A 21239-nucleotide genomic window follows, 5' to 3' on the forward strand; every position below is an offset into this window, starting at 1 on the left:
GCTTACACTGTAAAAAAGTGATCAGCTGACTTAACTTAAAAAGGGAGGAAACCCCTTGCCTTAAAAGTTAAGTAAATAAACCATGCATAACTGAAAAATGAAGTTATGTGGAATTGTCAAGTTCACATAACTTAATTTTTTTGATTACGCGTAACTTAAAAAAAAAAGAGGAAAACCCGTTGCCTTTAAATTAAGTTGAGTCAACTGATCACTTTTTACAGTGTACAATGCAATCAAACTCAAAACTCTTTTTCAAATCATATTAATATTTCTTTATCTAGAAGCTAAAAAAAAAAAACAACGGAAATAGGAAACAATAAAATCAAGTAAATACATTTTAAAAAAAGAAAAAATATATGTGACCCCTTTTCTTACTGAAACAACTTTGCAACACTAGATGGGGATTGTAGCCTGCTTTTAAAATCCATCAAATTAGACAAAAAACAACAACACAGCAGTATCATAATCGATCCTGAGTCTTTTAAATTCACTGCAGATGAGGTAAATTCAGCAAACTTTAAATAAGAGAATTGATAGACAGCAAAAAAGAAAGTGTCAAGCACAACCTCACAGATGTGACTTTGGCAGAAGTAGATTTGATCATGCCATGATTGCTTTGCAGATCTTTGTGAGAGAATGACTATGGGTGTGGAAAGGCATAATTACGCGATCACCAAAGTGTGTACGCTGAGGTATTCTGTTGAATCAAACATGTCTAAAAACCTTCTCAGTCCTGAGAAAACATCTTGAGGAAAAGAGCAGGTGGGGTCCGTGATGAGCTTTAACAGCTGATGAGTTTGTAAAAGTGTATGTGTGTGGTCCTCCCTTCACTGGAAGGAAAACACAGCTGCGAGCTTGTGCAGGAGGCAGACTGTGATTTGCTAGACCGCCTCTAGAGGGCAGAGCGACTCGTGCCGCTCCAGAGGAAAGACTAGTTTAGGGTGGACTGACGGGCTGTTTGGTACAGGGAGCTGGTGACGGTTAGGGTGACCCTCCTGTGGCCGGCTCCACAGAGTCAGGACCCTTTGAGGAGGAAGAGGAGGAGGAAGAGGGGATACCGGGACTGAGGGTGGAGGTCTGGCCTGGGAACATGGCTGTGACAGCGGTGGGAGCAGCTACAGACTTCTGGGCATATAAGGATCCTGTACAGAGTATTGAAAAAAATGCATTTAGCAATTTACTTCATACAGGAATACTTCATTGATTACAGGAATACATTACTGTTTAAAAGTTGGGGGTCAGTAAGATTTATTTAAAAAAAAAGAAGAATACTTTTAATGAATTTCGTTTTCAAATAAATGCTGTTCTTTTTTAACTTTCTATTCATCACAGAAACCTGGAAAAAAAATGTATCATGATTTCCACAAAAATATTAATCAGCACAAATGTTTTCAACATTGATAATCAGAAATGTTTCTTGAGCAGCAAATCATTATATTAGAATGATTTCTGAAGGATCATGTGACACTGAAGACTGGAGTTATGATGCTGAAAATTCAGCTTTGCATCACAGGAATAAAATGCATTTAAAAAAAACATTATATATAAAAATATTACTGTTTTGCTGTTTTTTTTTTATTGAATAAATACAGCCTTGGTGAACAAGAAATTTCTTTCAAAAACATTATTCAAAAACTTTTAAACTATTCTATTACCTTTAAAATTAGAAAATTAAAAACACCTATTTTTTTAAGTTAGGGTGGCCTTTCACTGAAATCCCAAAAGTTAAGATTTTCCATTATTATTTTACTGTATAATGAACAATATAAAACTTACATTAGTACTACAATATAATACTTTTATGATCTAGAATACTTGTAGGCTTATTGGAACTTTATGGATCCTTAAGGAAATATTCATGGAAATATCCTCCTCAAGGCAAGTATAAATAAATAAATAATCGGAATAAAATGAATTAAACAAACAGCCAAGATCTACAAGCGTTTTAAAATATTACATTTGTAATCCGAGTATGCTAGTAACAATCAGAATGTATTAGTTTTTCTAATACAAAGGATTTTCTTAGGAGCCGGCCCAATCAGTGGAAAGGGGGTCTTGGAGTAACCTGAGGTTAAGTGCCTTTAACAATATTGGACAATCCCACACGTGTATAAATACAGTAATACACACCTGAGTAAATAACCCCGTTGACCTCCACAGACACAGTAATGCTAGCAGAGCCATTAGATGAAATGCTGAGAGACAGGTCCTGCTTGTCCTCTGAAAACAAGATACAAACGTCAATGACACACTTTGTAAGTCACTGTAGCTATTTTGGATGAAACCGCTGATGGACTCACCGCGGGTGCTGGTGTTGTTCATCCGCAGGTGGGCTGGGTTCACCTGTGACGCCATGGCCAGCAGGTTTTGTTGGAAAGCCTGCTGCAGTAGCCTCTGCTGTTCCTCTGCCATACGGGCCATCTTCCTCTCGGGCCCCTCCACCGCGGCGGGTCCCGCGCTCACCACTCCGACACCCATGCCGGTCTCCAGCCTCTCCCTCAGCTGCTCCAGTGTGGCGGCGCGTGCCAGCTGCTGCTGCTGATGCCCGAGAGCCAGCGCCAGGGGCAGACGACCGGGCAACATGGAGGCTGGACCGTCCTCTGGGACTGAGGAGAGGCCACAACAATACTCAATCTGTTACTATATCACATCCATAATGTTAATCAGGATGATATAATCCATGGCATGTTCACACCAACATGAAATGCATTGTACTTCCATAGTGAGATGCATCTTTTAGTTCAACAGGTTATTTGTTGAGGACTTTTTTTTCATGATTTATCCATTGGAAATTGAGTGGATCATGAAAAGGAGGCGTTTCCACACCAGAATAGTGCGCAACATTGCCTGCCCAACTTTTCATTGGCCTTTCAAGAAGTATTTTCCCCATAAAGATAGATTCTATCTGTCTGTCTGTCTGTCTGTCTGTCTATCTATCTATCTATCTATCTATCTATCTATCTATCTATCTATCTATCTATCTATCTATCTATCTATCTATCTATCTATCTATCTATCTATCTATCTATCTATCTATCTATCTATCTATCTAGCTTGTTTTGATTCTCTGATTGGTGGAGATTTCTTTGCAGAATCATGGGTAATGTAGTTTTTCCACCAGGAATTCCACTGTCAAAAAAGGGAAGTTTAAATAATGCTGGCCGATGACTTCCCAAAAAAAAGAAAAAAAAAGAAAAAAAAAGCAGATACCATTGATTAACAACCTTGAGCCTCATTGTTGTGTTTTATAAGTTATTGTTTAAAATGAATTGGAGAAAATGAATTGGATTTTACTTCCAGACCATGATTGTAGCAGACCTGAATGCTAGTTTGCTAAAAGGCTACTACCTAAATGGGTGTTTCGCTATTGACTAATGTAACCCCTCCACCCGGGTCCTTCTCACCCCGCTCTGAGCGGGTCTCGAACCCGGGTCTCCGGCGTGAGAGTCAGGCGCTCTAACAAGGAGGCTAAAGACTGCAGCCTCTAGCATCTGTCGCTAGAGCGCCTTTTTTTGAGATCAGAGGAGTGAGGTTTACTTGCACAGCGACTACTAGCTGGCCTCCGTTACACTAACAATATCAAATAGGTGACAAAAAAAATAAAAAGTCAACTCAAACTTTCATTATTTGGTAAGTTTTGGGGAACTTTTCATCAGCCAGCTGGAAGTTATGAAGCAGGATGTTTTGACATGAACATGGGTCCCTGCATTACACATCAAGGCAAGCGCTTCATTTACTGCGGCCCCCGAGGTTCGCCTCTGTCAGTAGACCCTCACAGGAAAACACAGCCCCTTAATGGCCGATCATTTCCCCAATCAGGCCAGGAAACCTGCTCCATTTCCTACATACACTTCCTGCTTGGGTTTGTTTCTATTCCACATCGAGGTGGCATTATGTAAAGGTGTGGAGATTGAAGAATAGAATGTAATGAAATGCATTTCGGTCAACATCAAAACCAATTCAATTAAAATTTCACTGTATGCCTATAATTTTAGTAGTGAATCAGAATGAACCCAATATTCAGAATACATTCAGATTCTGAAACTTCCATTTATATGAACCCTAATTTGTGTAGTTCAATATAAAAAATTTGTCTTCAAAACTTAAGTGCAAGCACAGTGCCCAGTGTCACTGGCACTACCGTCCTTCGGATGAGTCGTTAAACCGACCCCCTGACTCTCTGTGGTCACAAAACATCCCAAATTTGTACAGTGGCCCCTGTCCATCATAGCCTTCTAATCATCTCCATATATATATATATATATATATATATATATATATACACTGATTGGCTTCATCTCTGTCTCCTCTCCACCAGTACGCTGGTGTGTGGTGGGCGTTCTGGCGCAATATGGCTGCCGTCGCTTTGAGTGCAGAGAAAAGCGCTATATAAACGTAATGAATTATTATTATTACCGCCATTTTTACCTCGATGACATATCTAAAAAGAAAGCTAACATAATATGCCAAAAGAGCTTTTTTTAGCAAATATTTAGTAAATATTCAGATGTAGGTAAACATACGCAGGTTCGTAAGACGGAAAACGCACGTAAACATACACATCACGGCACTGCGCATGTGCACAACATATTTTCAAACACAATTGATGTCGTCAGATTTAAGCTTTTACACGCTTAATATTTTCCTATGGACCCTTTTCACATTCCCAGGTTCTCAGAAGCGGAAGTCGTCATAGCTGAGTAGGTTCCATATTTCTTGACTATTTTGTGATAGAAGTGAAATTTGGACAAAAATGTATTCATTTGTTACAGGAGAATGCATAAAAAATAAAAAAAATAAATGGAATGTGGGTTATTTTTGGTACAACGCCTAAACAAAATATCATAGGAACTTCAATCTTTGTGATATCAACTTCAAATTTGGAACACAGCTTGGTTAGATAAATGGCTTTTTTATTTTATAGTAAAAATTATTTTGTATAATATATATTTTGTATAAAATCATTTTTTTAGAACAGTACATTTGATTTACAATCAATTTAAACTTCCTTAACTTTTTCATTCTTTAATTTTTGAATCCGATTGATCTGCTAAATGAATAAATGTAAATGTGGTCGGATTCAAACGGGTTAATTGGGATCGAGCTCATTCTGACCGATTGAGGTGTTTACATGAAGGCTTTTCACTCCAATTGAGCCATGAATATGATTATAATTATTATATTATTATTATTTGGGTGCATATAAACACACCTAGTGACATTCAATAAGAACGTGATTCTCCTCCTCACCACTGGTGTGTGCAAATAAACCAAATGTTTATGTTGATGTGTAATATTTTACTTGGACTAAACGGATAATCATTCCAGCTCAGCCCAACATAAACCAAATTTCAACGATCTTAAGACGACTGCACACCTGTGGCTTTCTTCAGGGCAGGACTGGGGGTGGCCTGCAGTCCGTTGTGTCCCGTGGCGGGCAGGTGCATTTTGAGAGGAGAGAGGAGGTGAGGGGCTGAGGCACTGGGAGAAGGGGAAAAGCGGTACAGGCTGTTGCTGTACCCGGGGCGACGGCCCTCCCTGCGGTTACTGTCGATGGCCGCCTGCAGCTCTCCAGGGGAACTCAGACCCTTCTTCTCGCACTCGTATGGATACAGGTACTTCATATACCTGCCACAGAAGATCAAAAACTGTCAGCTTACTACGTGACTTTAGAGATGTTAGAAACCTTGATGGCAAAAAGTACTTGTGTGTATGCCGTGTACATGGAAAGGAGATCTTACTGTGTGCGGAGGGTGAAGGCGGCACTGGTGATGGAGGTGGGCAGGTTCAGGCCTTTGGTGATCTCTCTCCAGATCTTCTTGTTTATCACCTCCACCAGACCTCCCTTCTCAGTCACCAGTTTATACAGCATGTACAGATCCAACACCTGCTTGGCCATGATGGGGATTCGATTCACAGGTGTACCTGGAGGAGACAGAACGGACAGGAGCCTTTGTTTAAATATTCTGCATGATGGATCACATCAAACCAGCTGAAAAAACAAGAGTTGGTTGAGTGTTTAAAGGAATAGTTTAGTCTCAACATGATTTAAACTTCAAAATTAAAACACATTTTGTGTGTGTGCTGGGCTGGTCAAGACAGAAACTGCCGGAATGATGGGCTTTATTTAGACCGTACTGATGGGAAGACAATAACTAAAATTATGTTCTCATCAAGACAGTAACAGGGCTGATGAAGATGTGAAGAGAGGGGCCACTGATGGTACAAATAAATTGTGATATTTTGCTATTATAAAGTAGAACGTACAAAGTAAACTTAGATCAATTAAAAAAAAACATTAAAATAATAAAAAAAAGATGAAAACTTTAAGGAATTATCACAATTTGTCTTCAATGTTTTAATTTTAAAAGTAAACCGCTGTTGTTCAGCACTTTGTTAGCCAAAAAAATTTAATTAATTGTTACATTTTCATTTGATTACATATTAATTGGCCATATTATTGTAACAATTTTAATAAATTACTAATTTTATGAACTCCTAAAATTAATGAATTTCATGCATTTTATTACTTCGACATTTTTGGATAACAAATTTTTTATTAAACCAACAAACACAGAATTTGGGGAAAATAAAACGGATTTAATGGGGCCCTAGAAATGTTATTTAAACTTTTAATAAATAGTTGTTAAATTATATACATTTCATAATTTCTATTAATTAGCCATTCCTTTTGATCATTCAAATTTAATTAAACCATTAAAACAGAATGAACGAAAACGGAATCTAGAAGCAAAAAAGTGGAATTTGGGGAAAATAAAATGGATTTCATAGGCACTGTACTGTAGGAAGTAATTGGGATTTATTTAGACCGTAACGAATGAAAGTATCTATGGGAAGTGATGGGCTGGTAGTAAGACAGTAACTGAAATGATGGGCTCATGAACACAGAAGGTATGATGGGTTGCCTGTGGAAAGTGATGGGTAAATCAACACAGCAACTATGGTCAGATATAGGCTGATGAAGGGCAGCTATGGGCCAATCAACAGTGGCTATGCTAAATGATAAGCTGATGTTAGGAAGTGATGGGCTGAAATAGAGAGGCAAGCAGAAGCCAATCTGTAAGCATTAAAAGCTCATGAGTGTCTGTGCTGCCCACCCCTTCCAGAAAAACAGGGATTGAAGTGATCGAGTTTTTAATCTGTGAGTAATGAGCCGGTGTGGGTAGGCCAGTGCAATGAAGCTCATTTGGAGGGATTGCGGTAACACACACACACACACACACGCTCTGTTAGCACAGTTACCAAAGTGTGTACAGAACAGGAGGGGAGGGGCTTTGAGCCCCCATAATACCATGCTCAAATCCTCCCCCCACATACCACGCTGGGCCTATTCTGGAATAAAACCAATTAATGTATGTGTGTGCTTTGTGAGAAGTGGGGGGGTTGAATAGTCCTGGTGACCTGAGGTCAGGATTACGCCCTAATTTAGCTCCATTCTCTATTCTCATTAACATGGATTCAAATGCACATAGATGGGCACCTGTGCACTAAACAAAAGTCAACCAATAACACTAATTATGTGGCTAACAAATGTGCATGTAATTCTGTCTTTAAATCTATTATATACACACACTCACATTCATATACAGTACTGGTCAAAAGTTTGAAATCATTACTATTTTTTATGTTTTTGAAAGAAGTATCTTATGCTCATCAAGCCTGCATTAATTTAATCAAAAATACAGAAAAAAATATATTATTACAATTTAAAATAATGGTTTTCTATTTTAATATACTTTTGTCACACAAACCTTCAGAAACCATCTAATATGCTAATTTGATACTAATTTAATTTAATGTAATTTTTTACTTTCTATTCATCAAAGAATCCTGAAAAAAGCATCACAGGTTATAAAAAAATATTAAAGCAGTACAACCGTTTCCAACATTGATAATAAATCAGCAATTGGAATGATTTCTGAAAGATGATGTGAGTAATGATGCTGAAAGTTCAGCTTTGCATCACAGAAATAAATGATATTTTAAAGTATATTAAAATAGAAAACCATTATTTTAAATTGTTCACTGTTTTTTTGTTTTCTGTAATTTTGATCAAATAAATGCAGGCTTGATGAGCATAAGAGACTTCTTTCAAAAACATTAAAAAATAGTAATGTTTCCAAACTTTTGACCAGTACTGTATGTATGTATGTATGTATGTATGTGAATATATATATATATATATATATATATATATATATATATATATATATATATAGGTTGTCCTAAGACAAGAACGGGTATTGTTCAAAATTCATGTATAACTTTGATGAAAGGTTTTGATCAACTTCAAATGTTGACTACTGTGTGTGTGTGTGTGTGTGTGTGTGTGTGTGTGTATGTATATATATATATATATACACACACACACACACACACAAACACTTTCAGGACACACTCGTGCAATGTTTTTACGCAAATGTGAATTATAAACGCTAGTTCCAAATAAACACCTAGTTCTAATGGCTGATTCCGTTCTGTGGTTCTTCTTAAATTATCGGGGTCAGAATGTTCCATCCTGAAACTCCTCACAGCAAACAGCCATAAAGCGTTCATTTACCCAGTGTAATTTAGAAGCCCAGGCCTCCAAGACAAGGCCCAGCACCCCCCGGAGAGTCCGGAGCAAGGGCTCCCTTTGAAAGGCAGTTATTTAATGCTGGGAATGACATTACTCATTCATCAAACAATCGCTGCTCAGATTCAAGCAAAAGGTTAGGCCTAGGTCACCGAGCTGGAGATTCAGGTAAAGGTCCACAGGAAATCGTCTAGAGAGCGACCTTGTGACACGCGCCATAACTGCAAAACCAATTTAGCTCAAACTCAAGAATGGAAAAGTCATTGGAAGCCTTTTCCTGCTAAAGAGGCTTCATTATTGATTGATGTACGCTGTGCAAGGGTTTAATGCTGAAGCACTGCACTCCTAATTGATATCATGTTGTCTCCCTTCATACGCCTCAAGAAATGGGCAATGTGACACGTCAAGACGGGGTTAATGAAATAAAAGCATGAGGTTGCAGGGTATGCAAATGGATGAACCCAGAACAAATCTATAAAGAGAGCAAATTCTAACTGGAATCAACTGAAATGTTCAGTGAGGACAAAAATAATAATAAGACAAAAGCAGGACAGTTCCACACAGACACATTACTAGCATTGTGGCTTTCATCACTTTACTAGTTCTCTAGCTATTATAAACTGATACAATGCTGTCATTTTTTTTCTGTTTGGACTTGGAGTTCAAAGTCAAAGCAGCAATTTCTAACTAATTTATATTTTTTTTAATTACACATCTAATTCCGTCCCCTCCCCCATTTGTTTGCTCGGAAAAAAAATAGGTCAGTGAATCTGACCACTGCCCTAAATATAGGAGGAAACAGCTGCCCACATTAAGAAGCCTGCGCTCTGCGATGAACCAATAAGGCGTTCCGAGACGCCGGGCTGGTGAAGGAAATTCCACTCTCTGACCTAAACAATGATTGCCATTCTTACTGTATGGCTGCTGCAGAGAGGAAGTGAGGGGGCATACAGGAAGTGCATGGTCTCACACCCGACGAAAGATCCTGGATGATGTTGTGTGGTTAGATCTTTTGTTTTGATAACCTGAAAAACGTTAGGGTAATGCTAGATCACATTTCACACCAGTCAAGTCAACAGAAAAAAAAGAAGAAATTAGATTTTGCTTACAGACACTAAAGTACATTTTAGGGCTGTTCAAGTCTTTTGCACATTATTTATGACACAAATGACCAAATAAATTAATAAATAAATATAAATGAATACGTTTAATGGTTTCATCAGATTCTCTTTACACAAATTGTACTGTAATACAGCTTATTTATTTTTAAATGTGTAGTTGTCGACTGATATTCTTTTTTGATTGCTGATGCCAATGCAGGAACAGGAACAGGACGGCCGATGGCTGATATAATATGTAACACATATATTTTATTTAATATTCAATAAATTAGAAATTATACTAACCTATAATTATAATTAACTTATACTTCAGATGGGAACTTCTTTATTTGTGAAAAACACTTACAGAATCAAGAAATTGTTTAAAAATATGAATAAAATAAAGTCTCATGTCCTCATTTAATTTACACAGAGTAACATGCGTTCAAGCAGTCTACAAATACACATTTCAAAAGATCTCACAGCTGGATTCAACTAAATCTGCAAGGTTTGTGAAATTAAATGTTTAATAGATATTCAAAGACTTTTTTATATGATATAAATGCCTATTTGCAAAATGCTGACGGTTAATGAGAAAATATTATAATGTTTGACTTTCTATTACAAATGTAAATGCAAACGTTTTAATACTTTTTTTTAAATACCAATTACATTTATTTGTTTAACAGTTTAATTAGACAGAACTGTTAAAGCAGCACTAAGTAGGAATTCCGTTTTTGTCAAACAGCGACCCCTAGAGTCGCTGTGGTCCACTTGTACTGTCGTGAATAGCACTCACGCAGAGATGGCTTGCACTCACGGCCGGATCCCCTCCCCCTGTACACCGGTACCTGTTCAGTAGGATGGACGCTGTAACGAGTGGAAATAAGGTATGGCCCCTTTAAGAGCTGCGCGCCCAATACCACATGTATACGGCGCCGGGTTATTTCTGTTTGATGCTCATTTTATCAGATCTGTTTTTTGCCGTAAAGCAATTGGTTACCTCGCGAGACCTGATATCACACGATACTTCCTAACACTGAGGCCGGCGGCTCGCCGGCCCAAAGTTGCAAGGGTGGTTTTGCGGCTCACAGGCACCAGGGGGGTGCGAGACGACCACCATTCAACACGAAATCAGTAATATAAACATTACAATGACTCCAAAGCTGTTCGGTTAAGGTAAAAAAGTTACTTAGTTCACCTTTAAATGGGAGCGCTTTGTGTTCAGGCGTTGGCGTTCTTAGCGCTATCAAAATAAAAGACCCACTTCTGACATTGGCGAAACAGAAAAACGTATCGGATAAAAAAAAAAAAGCCAAATAATCGGCCGATATGTCTGCCTTGGCAAAATATCAGTCAACCATTATTTAAATAACATAGGGAAAAGGCAGTACAATAATTATTACAAACATATTTAGTTTATTTTACAAATTAAAACAAATTAAATACAAATTTTACATTAAAATAGAATTAATATACTTGCAAAATTATTGCAATGCAAAAAAATTGCTTAAAAAAAAAAGAACTGTGCCAAATTGTCAAGAAAAAACAAACAGATTTTCTGAGATTCACCAGAACTTTCAACCACAACATCCTTGAAATTGACAAATCGCAAACAAACAGGGTTATTTTAAAGCGAGTCATTTTTCATTTTCTTTGGCAACAAGCACTTTCCGTTCTTGTATAAAATATTCATGTTTCCTCCGACACCCATCTTCCACTCCACAACTCCAAAGACACTCCACATATGCATATATAGCCGCCCTGGCTCTAGGTGAGCTAATTTCAGGTGGGTTAAGGCAGGATTACACAAATAAAGCTACTTGCTTTACTCGCAGAGAAAACTATTATTATCGCTATTAATTAGGATTAGTTTTAATTTTCTTATCATAGATGAGCATGTCAAGACATTACAAGCAGAAGACATTTTGCTGATAATAGATGCATGTACACATTTTTATTCTTAGTTAGTATTCATTCTTTATTATATACACACACACATACATACATTCACTCACACACACACACATATATATACACACACACATACATATATACATACATACACACACACACACACGGGTCATAATTCAGTTGATTTGACACTGCACAAGAAGGAATTTACTGTCGAGTTTGATTTAGCGCATTTGATTAAGACTTCAACATGTTTACTGGTTTAGGAGGGCCACATCCCTATACCACTGAGCCATAAAAACGAACGAATGAGGGCTCAGTACAAGGCTGCGTTTCCCTGGGGGACAGTGAACATTGACGCAAAGAGAAATGGATAAGGAAAGAGTTTTTTGGGGATCTTCCTGACTTTACAAGATAAATCTGTAGTCGGTGGTCATAAAAGGACAGAGACGCTCGGGTGGGAAACGAGCAGCCCACTTCAAACCCAGGATGTCATAAACATGCTTGAGGAGAGTAACAAGCCTCAGGAGTGACAAGACAAATGCTCCAAACAGGACATGCCACACTTATTATGAAGTCACACAATAGAGGCCGTGCACACATATAACCTCCTACTCCCTGCTGACTGTAGGAAACCGAGCAGCGCTTCTATTGCAGCTGTTCGGTATGTCAACGATAAATTAAAATGGGCAACAAATGCTCTTAGTCATAATTCAAAGCTGTTCTTGAGAAGCTACGGACATTAAAACGGTAACAAAATGAGCCAGTTAAATAATTCAACAAAGGATAGCGTGATGAATTTGGAAGTGTGTTCTACATTACATGCGTTTATAAGGCTCTATAGAATACTTGATTCTGATTGGTCAATTGCAACAGCCTCAAATATATAAGTCTCAAATACTAGGGATGCACGATATATTGGCCACCACATTAGTATCGGCCGATATATGTTCATTTTTAACGTTATCGTTTTCAGCCCGATAAGAAAATTTGGCCAATATATTAAAGCCGATAAATAATGGATTATTTCCTTCAGCTGAGACACTTCAGATGCGCACTGTTCATATCGGTGCATCCCTATCAAATATATTTGTATAAATAATGTATAATATTTCTTGGAAATTTTTATGTATTTGGTACAGTAACATTTGGTACTTGTCAAAGTTTTTTTTTTTTGCATCCACAAAAAAAAAAAAAAAAAAAACACTGATATAAACAATTCTGACCAATTCTGATAAACTGATTATTTTCATGTTAAAAGCAATAACTGATAAATGCCTGACATTAAAATTCTATATTATATTTTTGTCTAAATAAACATAAAAATAATAAATAAATGCTACCAAATGATAAATGATTATGTACAGACTAAAAAAAAAATATTAATTTTGAGATTTGTTAAAGATTACCTTTAACAATGTTATTAAATTCAAGCATTTAAAATGTGACTTAAGCAAAAGATAAATAAAATGTTAAAATACGGATGAGAATGTACAATTAAATACTCAATATTGGTCAATTTAAATCTAATATGGACAAATACCGATAAATTAAAATAAATAAATAACACTGTCTGTATATAATCTGATAGTACTAATATTTCGTGCATTCTTAATAACATTAGTTCTGGCTGTAAGATCTGATTAAATGAGTCACATTTGAAAACATTCAATATACATACACATTCAATCATTTTGTTAGGCTAATAAACTATTGTCATAAGAATTGTCTTATTATCATGATTATAAATATATTGAACTGTTGAATATTAGCACCTTAATTTATATTGCTATTGCCTGCATAAGTCACAATTAGGTTGTTTTGTAATGATTTAACATCGTTTTTTTTTTTTCAATTCCCTTAATGTTTTAGTAAGATTCATACATTTTAATCGATATACAGAGTTGCACTTCTCCATATACAACAAATTACCTCTGGCTTATTTTCTCCATTTTGGAACTCTATTGGCACACAACTTCACTAGCTGGTTTGCAGCATTCTTATAACTTATTGCACCCTCTCTTTCTCTATTCATCTTGTCATCATTTCCTCTCATCCATGCAATCCCCTCCCCATCCCGCTGTTATTCAGCAGTCACAGCATTGTCTTTGCTTTCTACTGTCTGTCATTCTTCTAATATCAAAGGTGGGGCCCTGAGTTTTAGGGTCTCATTAATCTTTAGGAGAGGGACAGGGGCCCCTTAATCCACCTCACCCACCCTCTATCTGATCCCCTCAGGCCCCGAGCAAAAGACGCCCCCCTCACAGCCCCCAATCAACACACACACACACACACACTGAACATCCCCTCACAAAACTCCCCTGCAGCCACTGCTCCTGTCCTCCTCCCATCTTATCAAGTTTCAAGGGCTCTGATGTGGACAATACACAGGGCAGAGGCCGACTTTTATAGAAGTGCGTGCAAAGTTAGAAAGATCAAAGCATAAAAAAATATATATATACTGCGAGTGTGCCATTAAAAGGAATATTCCAGGTTCAATACAAGTGAAGCCCAGTCAACAACAGTTGTGGATTACCAATAAAGTTAAAGTAATTTTGATTACTCGTAACAGTTATGTTAATAACTGTTTGGTTATTAACATTCTTCAAAATATCTTAAATGTAAATTTTTGGGTAAACTATGAATTTAATCTTTAATCATTCTGTGTGTGATTTGAGTTGTAATGGTTTTCTCATCCTCTTTACAGTCATTTTAGAGTTTAGGCATTACATTGTCATTGTCAAAACTATATTCATGTTAACTTGCATATTGTTTGTGCCTCGTGGTTGTACTATTGAGTATTTTAACATTTACAAATTGGCCTCATTCACTTTTACTTTAAGTCTCTCACTGTAACACAATTTTTTTTTTTTTTTTTTAAGGAGGGACAAGTGGAAATATTTATTTAGGTAATCAACATTATACCACAAATGCTATTGATTGAGCTTAACTTATATTGAACCTGGGATATTCCTTTAATCTTACCAAAAAAGGCCACCAACAAACCTATTTTGGACATCAAATACACCAAAATGTGTCTAAAGCTACGGTCGCCAATAAAGACACTACACAGCATCGTTTTTTTAAGTGCTGTTGAAATAAACTAGTGGTTGATCGATCTATATTGGCTAATATTTGGTCAAATTTTCAGCTTTGGTCGAGAAAATTTCTGTTTGGCAGTTAAGTGTTGGAAATTGACTTATTTTGAACTTATTTTTGACACAGGAGCTCCCTTCTCCATCTTTCCATCCATTTATGGTCTTTGTTTAACATTGGTCTAATCATTTATTAGACCTAACTATTAAAAAAAAGAAATAAAAAAGATAGTTTCAACCTAAAGTATAAATGTAAGTTTATTTTAAAGATTTTTATGCCGATTCATTTTCCTAATACAAAATGTATTGCAGCAAATTCAATTAAACAACGTGGTATCATATTTATCAGTCACCTGCTCTCTAAGATATCGGCATAAAAAAAAATCCTTATCGGTCGACCACTAGAATAAACTGAAGTAGAATGAGAGATGATAGTTAGAGACCCTTCAGAACAACACCAGACAACCAAATCAACAAAACAAGAAAGGTCTGTTTGCTTTTCAAAGCTGCTGAGTGGAAACAGGACACAATCTGTACAAATCCAGCTACTAGTCTTGGTCACTTGACCTGAATGTCACAGTTAAAATAGATATTTGCATTGTGATATGCAAAACGACTGACAAGATAACCACCACAGGCTTAAAAATGAGACGGGGCGCACGCTGAAACACTTTCAGGATGGATCCTTTGAATAACACACAACCGTCACCCACAGAAGTCATTTTCACACACTCCATCAGTCAAAAAAACATCATTAATCATGGCTGCGAGGACCTCCATGACGGACATTTGGCAAGATCACACTTTTCCCATCCCCCGCCTATTATGAAGTCTCAGCTGACAAACCCACTTACGCACACTGGTAGGTGGTGCAGGGGTGTGATGGTAGACCAACACAAACAGCTCTCCATCTGGTTGAGTTTAAACCCGTGGTATGGGGTTAATAGCCCCGTCAAGCTGTGTCGCTGAGAGCTTAGTCTTAGTCGGAGGACGCCGTCAGGCCCATCTTTCTGTCACAGTATGCTAATCTGAGACCAGGGACATATGATTCCACTTAACTAAGGGGGCCGTCTCTATGCTAGGTATAGGTGTCAGATGAGAGTGCCCAAAGAGTGAAGCTAAATTGGATTTAAATTATTTGTATGCAGACTTGCCCTATATAGATGAGATGAAGTTCTTCAAAATTGGTGTTTGAAATGGGATTAAAAGAGCCCGTCCTACCTCGTTTCTGCATGTACGCAAAGAGGTCGTCGAGGAATTCCTTCCGTTTTGGGTCGTTGTCCAGTTCATAAAGCTGAAAGTAAAAATTGTGAACAATTAATAAGGTCATTATTCTGAAATCCTTTTGGAACCGTCTTTACATCAATCTTTTTGTAGACATAAAGCTACTGTTAGTACTGTTGGACAAGTCCTTGTTTGTTTACTTGTTTGATAAAACACAGAATTCATTTAACCAATTTAAGGGCTGTCAAATTTTGTAAATGTATGCGATTAAATACATTTATACCATGGTCTGTCTGAATACTCAATTCCTTTTTGGCTAGAAGGTGTGCATTAAAACAGTTTAATTCACAGGTAGTTCCAGACAAAACAAACTGGTGTGAATTTTGAACAAAATCAGGCCAAAACAAAGTTAGTTTTTTTCGTTCATTTTGGGAGTTTGAAATGGCTAGTTAAAGCAGCACTAAGTAGGAATTCCGTTTTTGTCAAACAGCGACCCCTAGAGTCGCTGTGGAGTACTTGTACTGTCGTGAATAGCACTCACGCAGAGATGGCTCGCACTCACGGCCGGATCCCGGTACCTGTTCAGTAGGATGGACGCTGTAACGAGTGGAAATAAGGTATGGCCCCTTTAAGAGCTGCGCGCGCCCAACACCACATGTATACGGCGCCGGGTTATTTCTGTTTGATGCTCATTTTATCAGATCTGTTTTTTTGCTGTAAAGCAATTCGTTACCTCGCGGCTCGCCGGCCCAAAGTTGCAAGGGTGGTTTTGCGGCTCACAGGCACCAGGGGGGGTGCGAGACGACCACCATTCAACACGAAATCAGTAATATAAACATTACAATGACTCTAAAGCTGTTCGGTTAAGGTAAAAAAGTTACTTAGTTCACCTTTAAAGCCAACTTTCCAGAAGCTGGTAAACACTTTCGAACTACCATTGGTCTGTGGCCTTCTTTGATAAGGAAATCTTTTCTGGTTCATTTCTTCTGTTCAGTCCCTCGAGTTCGGACGTCCACGAGAAAAAACATGAACGGATGGGATGTTTTTTATGTTTTATTTTTCAAGTGGTATATAAATAAACGTGGCGTGACTTTACTGAAGTGCTGAATTGCAAAGCTCGTGCAAACATCTAGATCTCAATGATCAGATGCTTTCTTAACTAACGTTTTCTCATCGCTGTCATTTTTGTAGTTATTGAAAGGACAGCGTGAAGCACATATTTACACGGTCATCTAAACATCACTCTTTAGCAGTGTGGGCGGCATCGGGACGTTTGCTAACAGTATACCGCTGCTCACGTGTTTCAAACATTTTTTTTTACCCCAAAGTGAAGAACAAAGAAGAACTTTGCCATGGGTATATTGGGCCTTAACTTGTCAATGCTGGAAAATGACCATTGTATAGACAGGATAATCCACGGCTAGCTGTGCATTAATCGTTTTGAATGCAATCCGTAGAAGCAACGTTTCGCGTCAAGTGGTTCTTTGCCTCCACATTGTGCATTAAAATAGTTTATTGCACAGCTAGCCGTGAATTATCCCTTACATATAATACTGTAAATATGCTAACGCATCATTACATTTGACGTTATAACTGTGTTTTTTTGTTGAATGATCGATCTCTCTTCTCTCTCTCTCTGAACTGTTTTCAACATTGATAATCATAAATGCTTCCTAAGCAGCAAATCAGCATATTAGAATGACTTCTGAAGGATCATGTGACACTGAAGACTGGAGTAATGATGCTGAAAATTCAGCTTTGATCACAGGAATAAATTACATTTTACAATATATTCAAATAGAAAACTGTTATTTTAAATTGGAACAATATTTCACAATTTTTGTCAAATAAATGGCGCTTAAATTATCATAAGAGACTTCTATGAATTTTTTTTTTTTTAAATCTTACAGACCCCAAGCTTTTGAACCGCAGTGTATATATTCCATATGAGTGTCAGAAAAAAAAATCTCAGAACCCAATAATTATACAGTTCATTTTTTCCTTAAATGAACTGAATGAGTAAACTTAACTACAAAAATTTGATTAATTGTGATGGAAAAACGGACAGCCCTAATCAATAAAAAGTAGTTCTTTCACACGCTGCTGTAAGGTTAAATAACCCAGCAAAATTGTGTTAGTGTGTCACTGACAAAATGTGTAATGACTAGCTGTGGCTAACAAAAGCAATGTTTACCTTGGCAAAGTCTCTGGAGGCCTCTCCTCGGCTTCTCCCACCATCGCCTTCCTCATTCCAACTTGAATTTCCATTCTACGAGAAAAGAGAGAGAAACAATTAGCACAAAAAAAAGTGATGGGAGGGGATGACATTGGGGGCCACTGTTTGAAAGGACAAGCAAAAAAGTGAGTTATTGGGTGTCAGGAGTCAAGATGCACAAACAGGCTCCTCTCTTCATGTCAGGAAGGCCTTCTTTAGCGCGAACCTTTGAACTCCAAGGGTCTTTCTCAAGCTAACATGAAGGGGTATGGAGCTGACGGCTGGCTGACAGAAGCTACAGCAAGGGAAAGTACACATTCTGGCTGACAATAAACAATAAATGGCCAATATTAAAATTGTATACAATTTTGTCAAAAAAATAATAATACTTTTGATCAAATATAATTTTTGATTTATAAAAGCAAAAGTGAATTTAGGCATCACAACATTATAATGTATAGTGCGAAAAATGTATATTAATTTTGAGATTAGTTTAAGATTACATTTTACACTGTTATTAAATTACTAAATAGTTTTTAAATAATTACCTTGGCCATCATCTAAAGGCCAGTTCAAACCAAGAACAATATCTAAAGATAACTATATTAGCGTCCACACCAGCGGACGATATCGTTCTGATTTTTATAAGCGTGCCCTACAGTTGTCGCCTGCAGCTTTAAATGCTTGAGCTCTTTAAAGGAGGCTGGATTCTGATTGGCTGCCAATGTTTTTATCATTCATGAGATGGAAAAAAAACGTTCTGAATCGTTATTGTCCTTGGTGTGAACGGCCTTAACACTCACTTAAAGTGAATCTAAAATGTAAAAATAGAGGAAAGGAGGATAAATAATTAAATATTTAATATAAACTAATACTACTAAAACAAACTCTAATAATCATCCGAATACACCAATATGGACTGATGTCGGGTGGGGAAACCGGTAAGACTGGAGAAACAAGCTTGAAAAATATCCAAAATTAACCAATACTAATAATAAAACAAAATCTGATATCCATCTAATATGGATTGATAACGTTAAATTTTAAATCTGTAATATCAGCCAATAATCGATATGTTACAGATAAATTGATATATCTCTAGTATTATTAACATTGATGCTATCTTTTTAGCTCATATGCTTTTAGGCAATTAGTTTTAGCGCCACGTCACCGTGGTGACCCAGGAGCCATGACCACAAAACGGTTATAAAATCTAATAGTCCCTCTGTGCACATGCCCTGTGCTTGATTACAAGTTATCCACTGTGGCTCCAGGATTCATTTACACAAAGTCTGAAAGGAAAAGGCAGAGTGGCAATAAAGCAGTTTACAGGACTCATCCACCGCCCCACTCTTTAATATGCTAAGTGAATCACAGCTGGGGAAGAGAGCGGTCTACAGCCTGGCCCTCTTCAGGTTTACAGCAAATACACCCCAGCTGGGCCCAAGAGCGGCCGGGAACCCGGTAGGGAATCAAGTCAATCAACAGCGGTGGGCATCCATGCTGTGTGCTATTGTGATGTGTCAAGTGAATGAGCATCTACTGTATAACCTTGAGGGAATCTGAAAACAACCACTTGTATAATGAATTACATTATAAAAGGATTACGAGAAATCTCAGGCTTCGCAGACCTCTGAATTACAAAGACCAATTGCAGACCAAATTTTGTCCGGTGCACATGCCAAGGCAAATGGCGTCGCCGCGAGATCCGAATGCAAAACATTATCCTACATCGAAGACATTTACGAAACTGTGCAAGCTGTTATCAGGCTTACAGGTCAAGCTTTGGCCTTACTAATCATATTAAGGGAGAACTGATTGGCTAGTGTCCAAATTAGCTGAGAAGAGAGGAAGCAGATGACCATCTGGGTCACCCAGAGGAAATGTAAGCCCCTTCCCCCATATTAATTCAACAGAAACCACTACACTAGCTGAACATGGCAAATAATTACTTGGGTGGAAGGAACAAACACATGGTGTTGTCCAGTGTTTGTCACATCTGAATGCGGCAAATAATTACTTGGGCTGAAGGGACGAACACAAAATCCAATTGTCTCTCCTAGGAACATAAGGCTCTAGCTCATGAAAAACATTTGATTTTAGTAAAAAACAACAACATTAATGTGGGTGAAAACCACAGCATGAGTCTTCTAGATAAGTGACATCCTAACAGAAGGGCTCAAGCGAAGATCTTCTAATGTGAATACAGTCTACCATTGAGAAACCAGTGTGGTGAGAGACATTAAGTCAACAGGCAGTAATGCTATAGCAGAATGGTCTTCCCTAGTGCTATCAACACCTAGATGGGATTGTTCAACTGAGATGAATAAGTAACCTCCCCTATCAAGCAGACCTCTCTGGGTGTTAATGCAAATATACCAGTATGCTGATAGGAATGGGTGGTAATTGTATTTTGATAAATTAGAGATCATGCTGTGAGGGACAATTTTGTCTTTAGCACTCACCGTGAGTCAACATTAAGTTGAGGCACTTCAGTTGTTTGATTTTCTTTCTTAAACCGTTATTTTACGATAGGGTTGGGCTTTATGACGGCGTCGAGATTCTGCTGTACTGTATATGAACTTCCAGTGTAGACAGGTTAGTTGATTATAATTTGGTTTTGATGCATCACATGAATCCAGTATATATGTAAGTCTTTCACATTAGCTGAGTAACACTGCAAAATGAAGCCATATACAACTGATCTGTGGTATGGTTATGTTTCCAAAACAAAAACAAAACAATAAAAAGATTAAATAAATGGGGGAAAAAAGAAAGGCACTCAAGTTTTCAAAATAAAAAAATTAAACTGAACCAAAACAAGAAAAAAAGCATAGTTATCAAAATAACACACAAAATATATTATAAATAAATAAATGAGAAGAGACAGAGGCACTTAAGTAGGCAGTTTTATTTAAAAATAAATAAAATAATGAAAAAAAAGACTAAATAAAACATTCTGAAAGAATAACAAAAATAATAATAATATAAATAAAAGTAAATGAACCAAATAAGTTAAAATAACAAAAACAAACAAAATACAGCCTTTTTTTGTCACAAAATGTAACTATTTATTGCCCAGCTCTTTATATAAA

At 37.2% G+C, this 21239-nt stretch overlaps 1 protein-coding gene across 1 annotated transcript in view; it reads right to left on the reverse strand.

The window, feature by feature from the left end:
* Positions 1–196: 196 nt before the first annotated feature.
* arid3b (AT rich interactive domain 3B (BRIGHT-like)) overlaps positions 197–21239 on the reverse strand; it is a 30913-nt gene continuing 9870 nt past the window's right edge. Inside the window, exons 3-9 of the mRNA XM_056270981.1 lie at positions 18124–18198; positions 15927–15999; positions 5742–5925; positions 5378–5628; positions 2301–2606; positions 2131–2220; positions 197–1142 (exon numbers count right to left, since the gene is read on the reverse strand). Of these exons, the coding sequence (XP_056126956.1) occupies positions 982–1142; positions 2131–2220; positions 2301–2606; positions 5378–5628; positions 5742–5925; positions 15927–15999; positions 18124–18198 (1140 nt within the window). The 3' untranslated portion in view covers positions 197–981. The remainder of the gene's footprint in view (positions 1143–2130; positions 2221–2300; positions 2607–5377; positions 5629–5741; positions 5926–15926; positions 16000–18123; positions 18199–21239) is intronic.

This window comes from Rhinichthys klamathensis, unplaced genomic scaffold (assembly GCF_029890125.1).
Source record: "Rhinichthys klamathensis goyatoka isolate OS25496 unplaced genomic scaffold, OSU_Roscu_1.1 h1tg000310l_1, whole genome shotgun sequence".
NCBI lineage: Eukaryota > Metazoa > Chordata > Actinopteri > Cypriniformes > Leuciscidae > Rhinichthys > Rhinichthys klamathensis.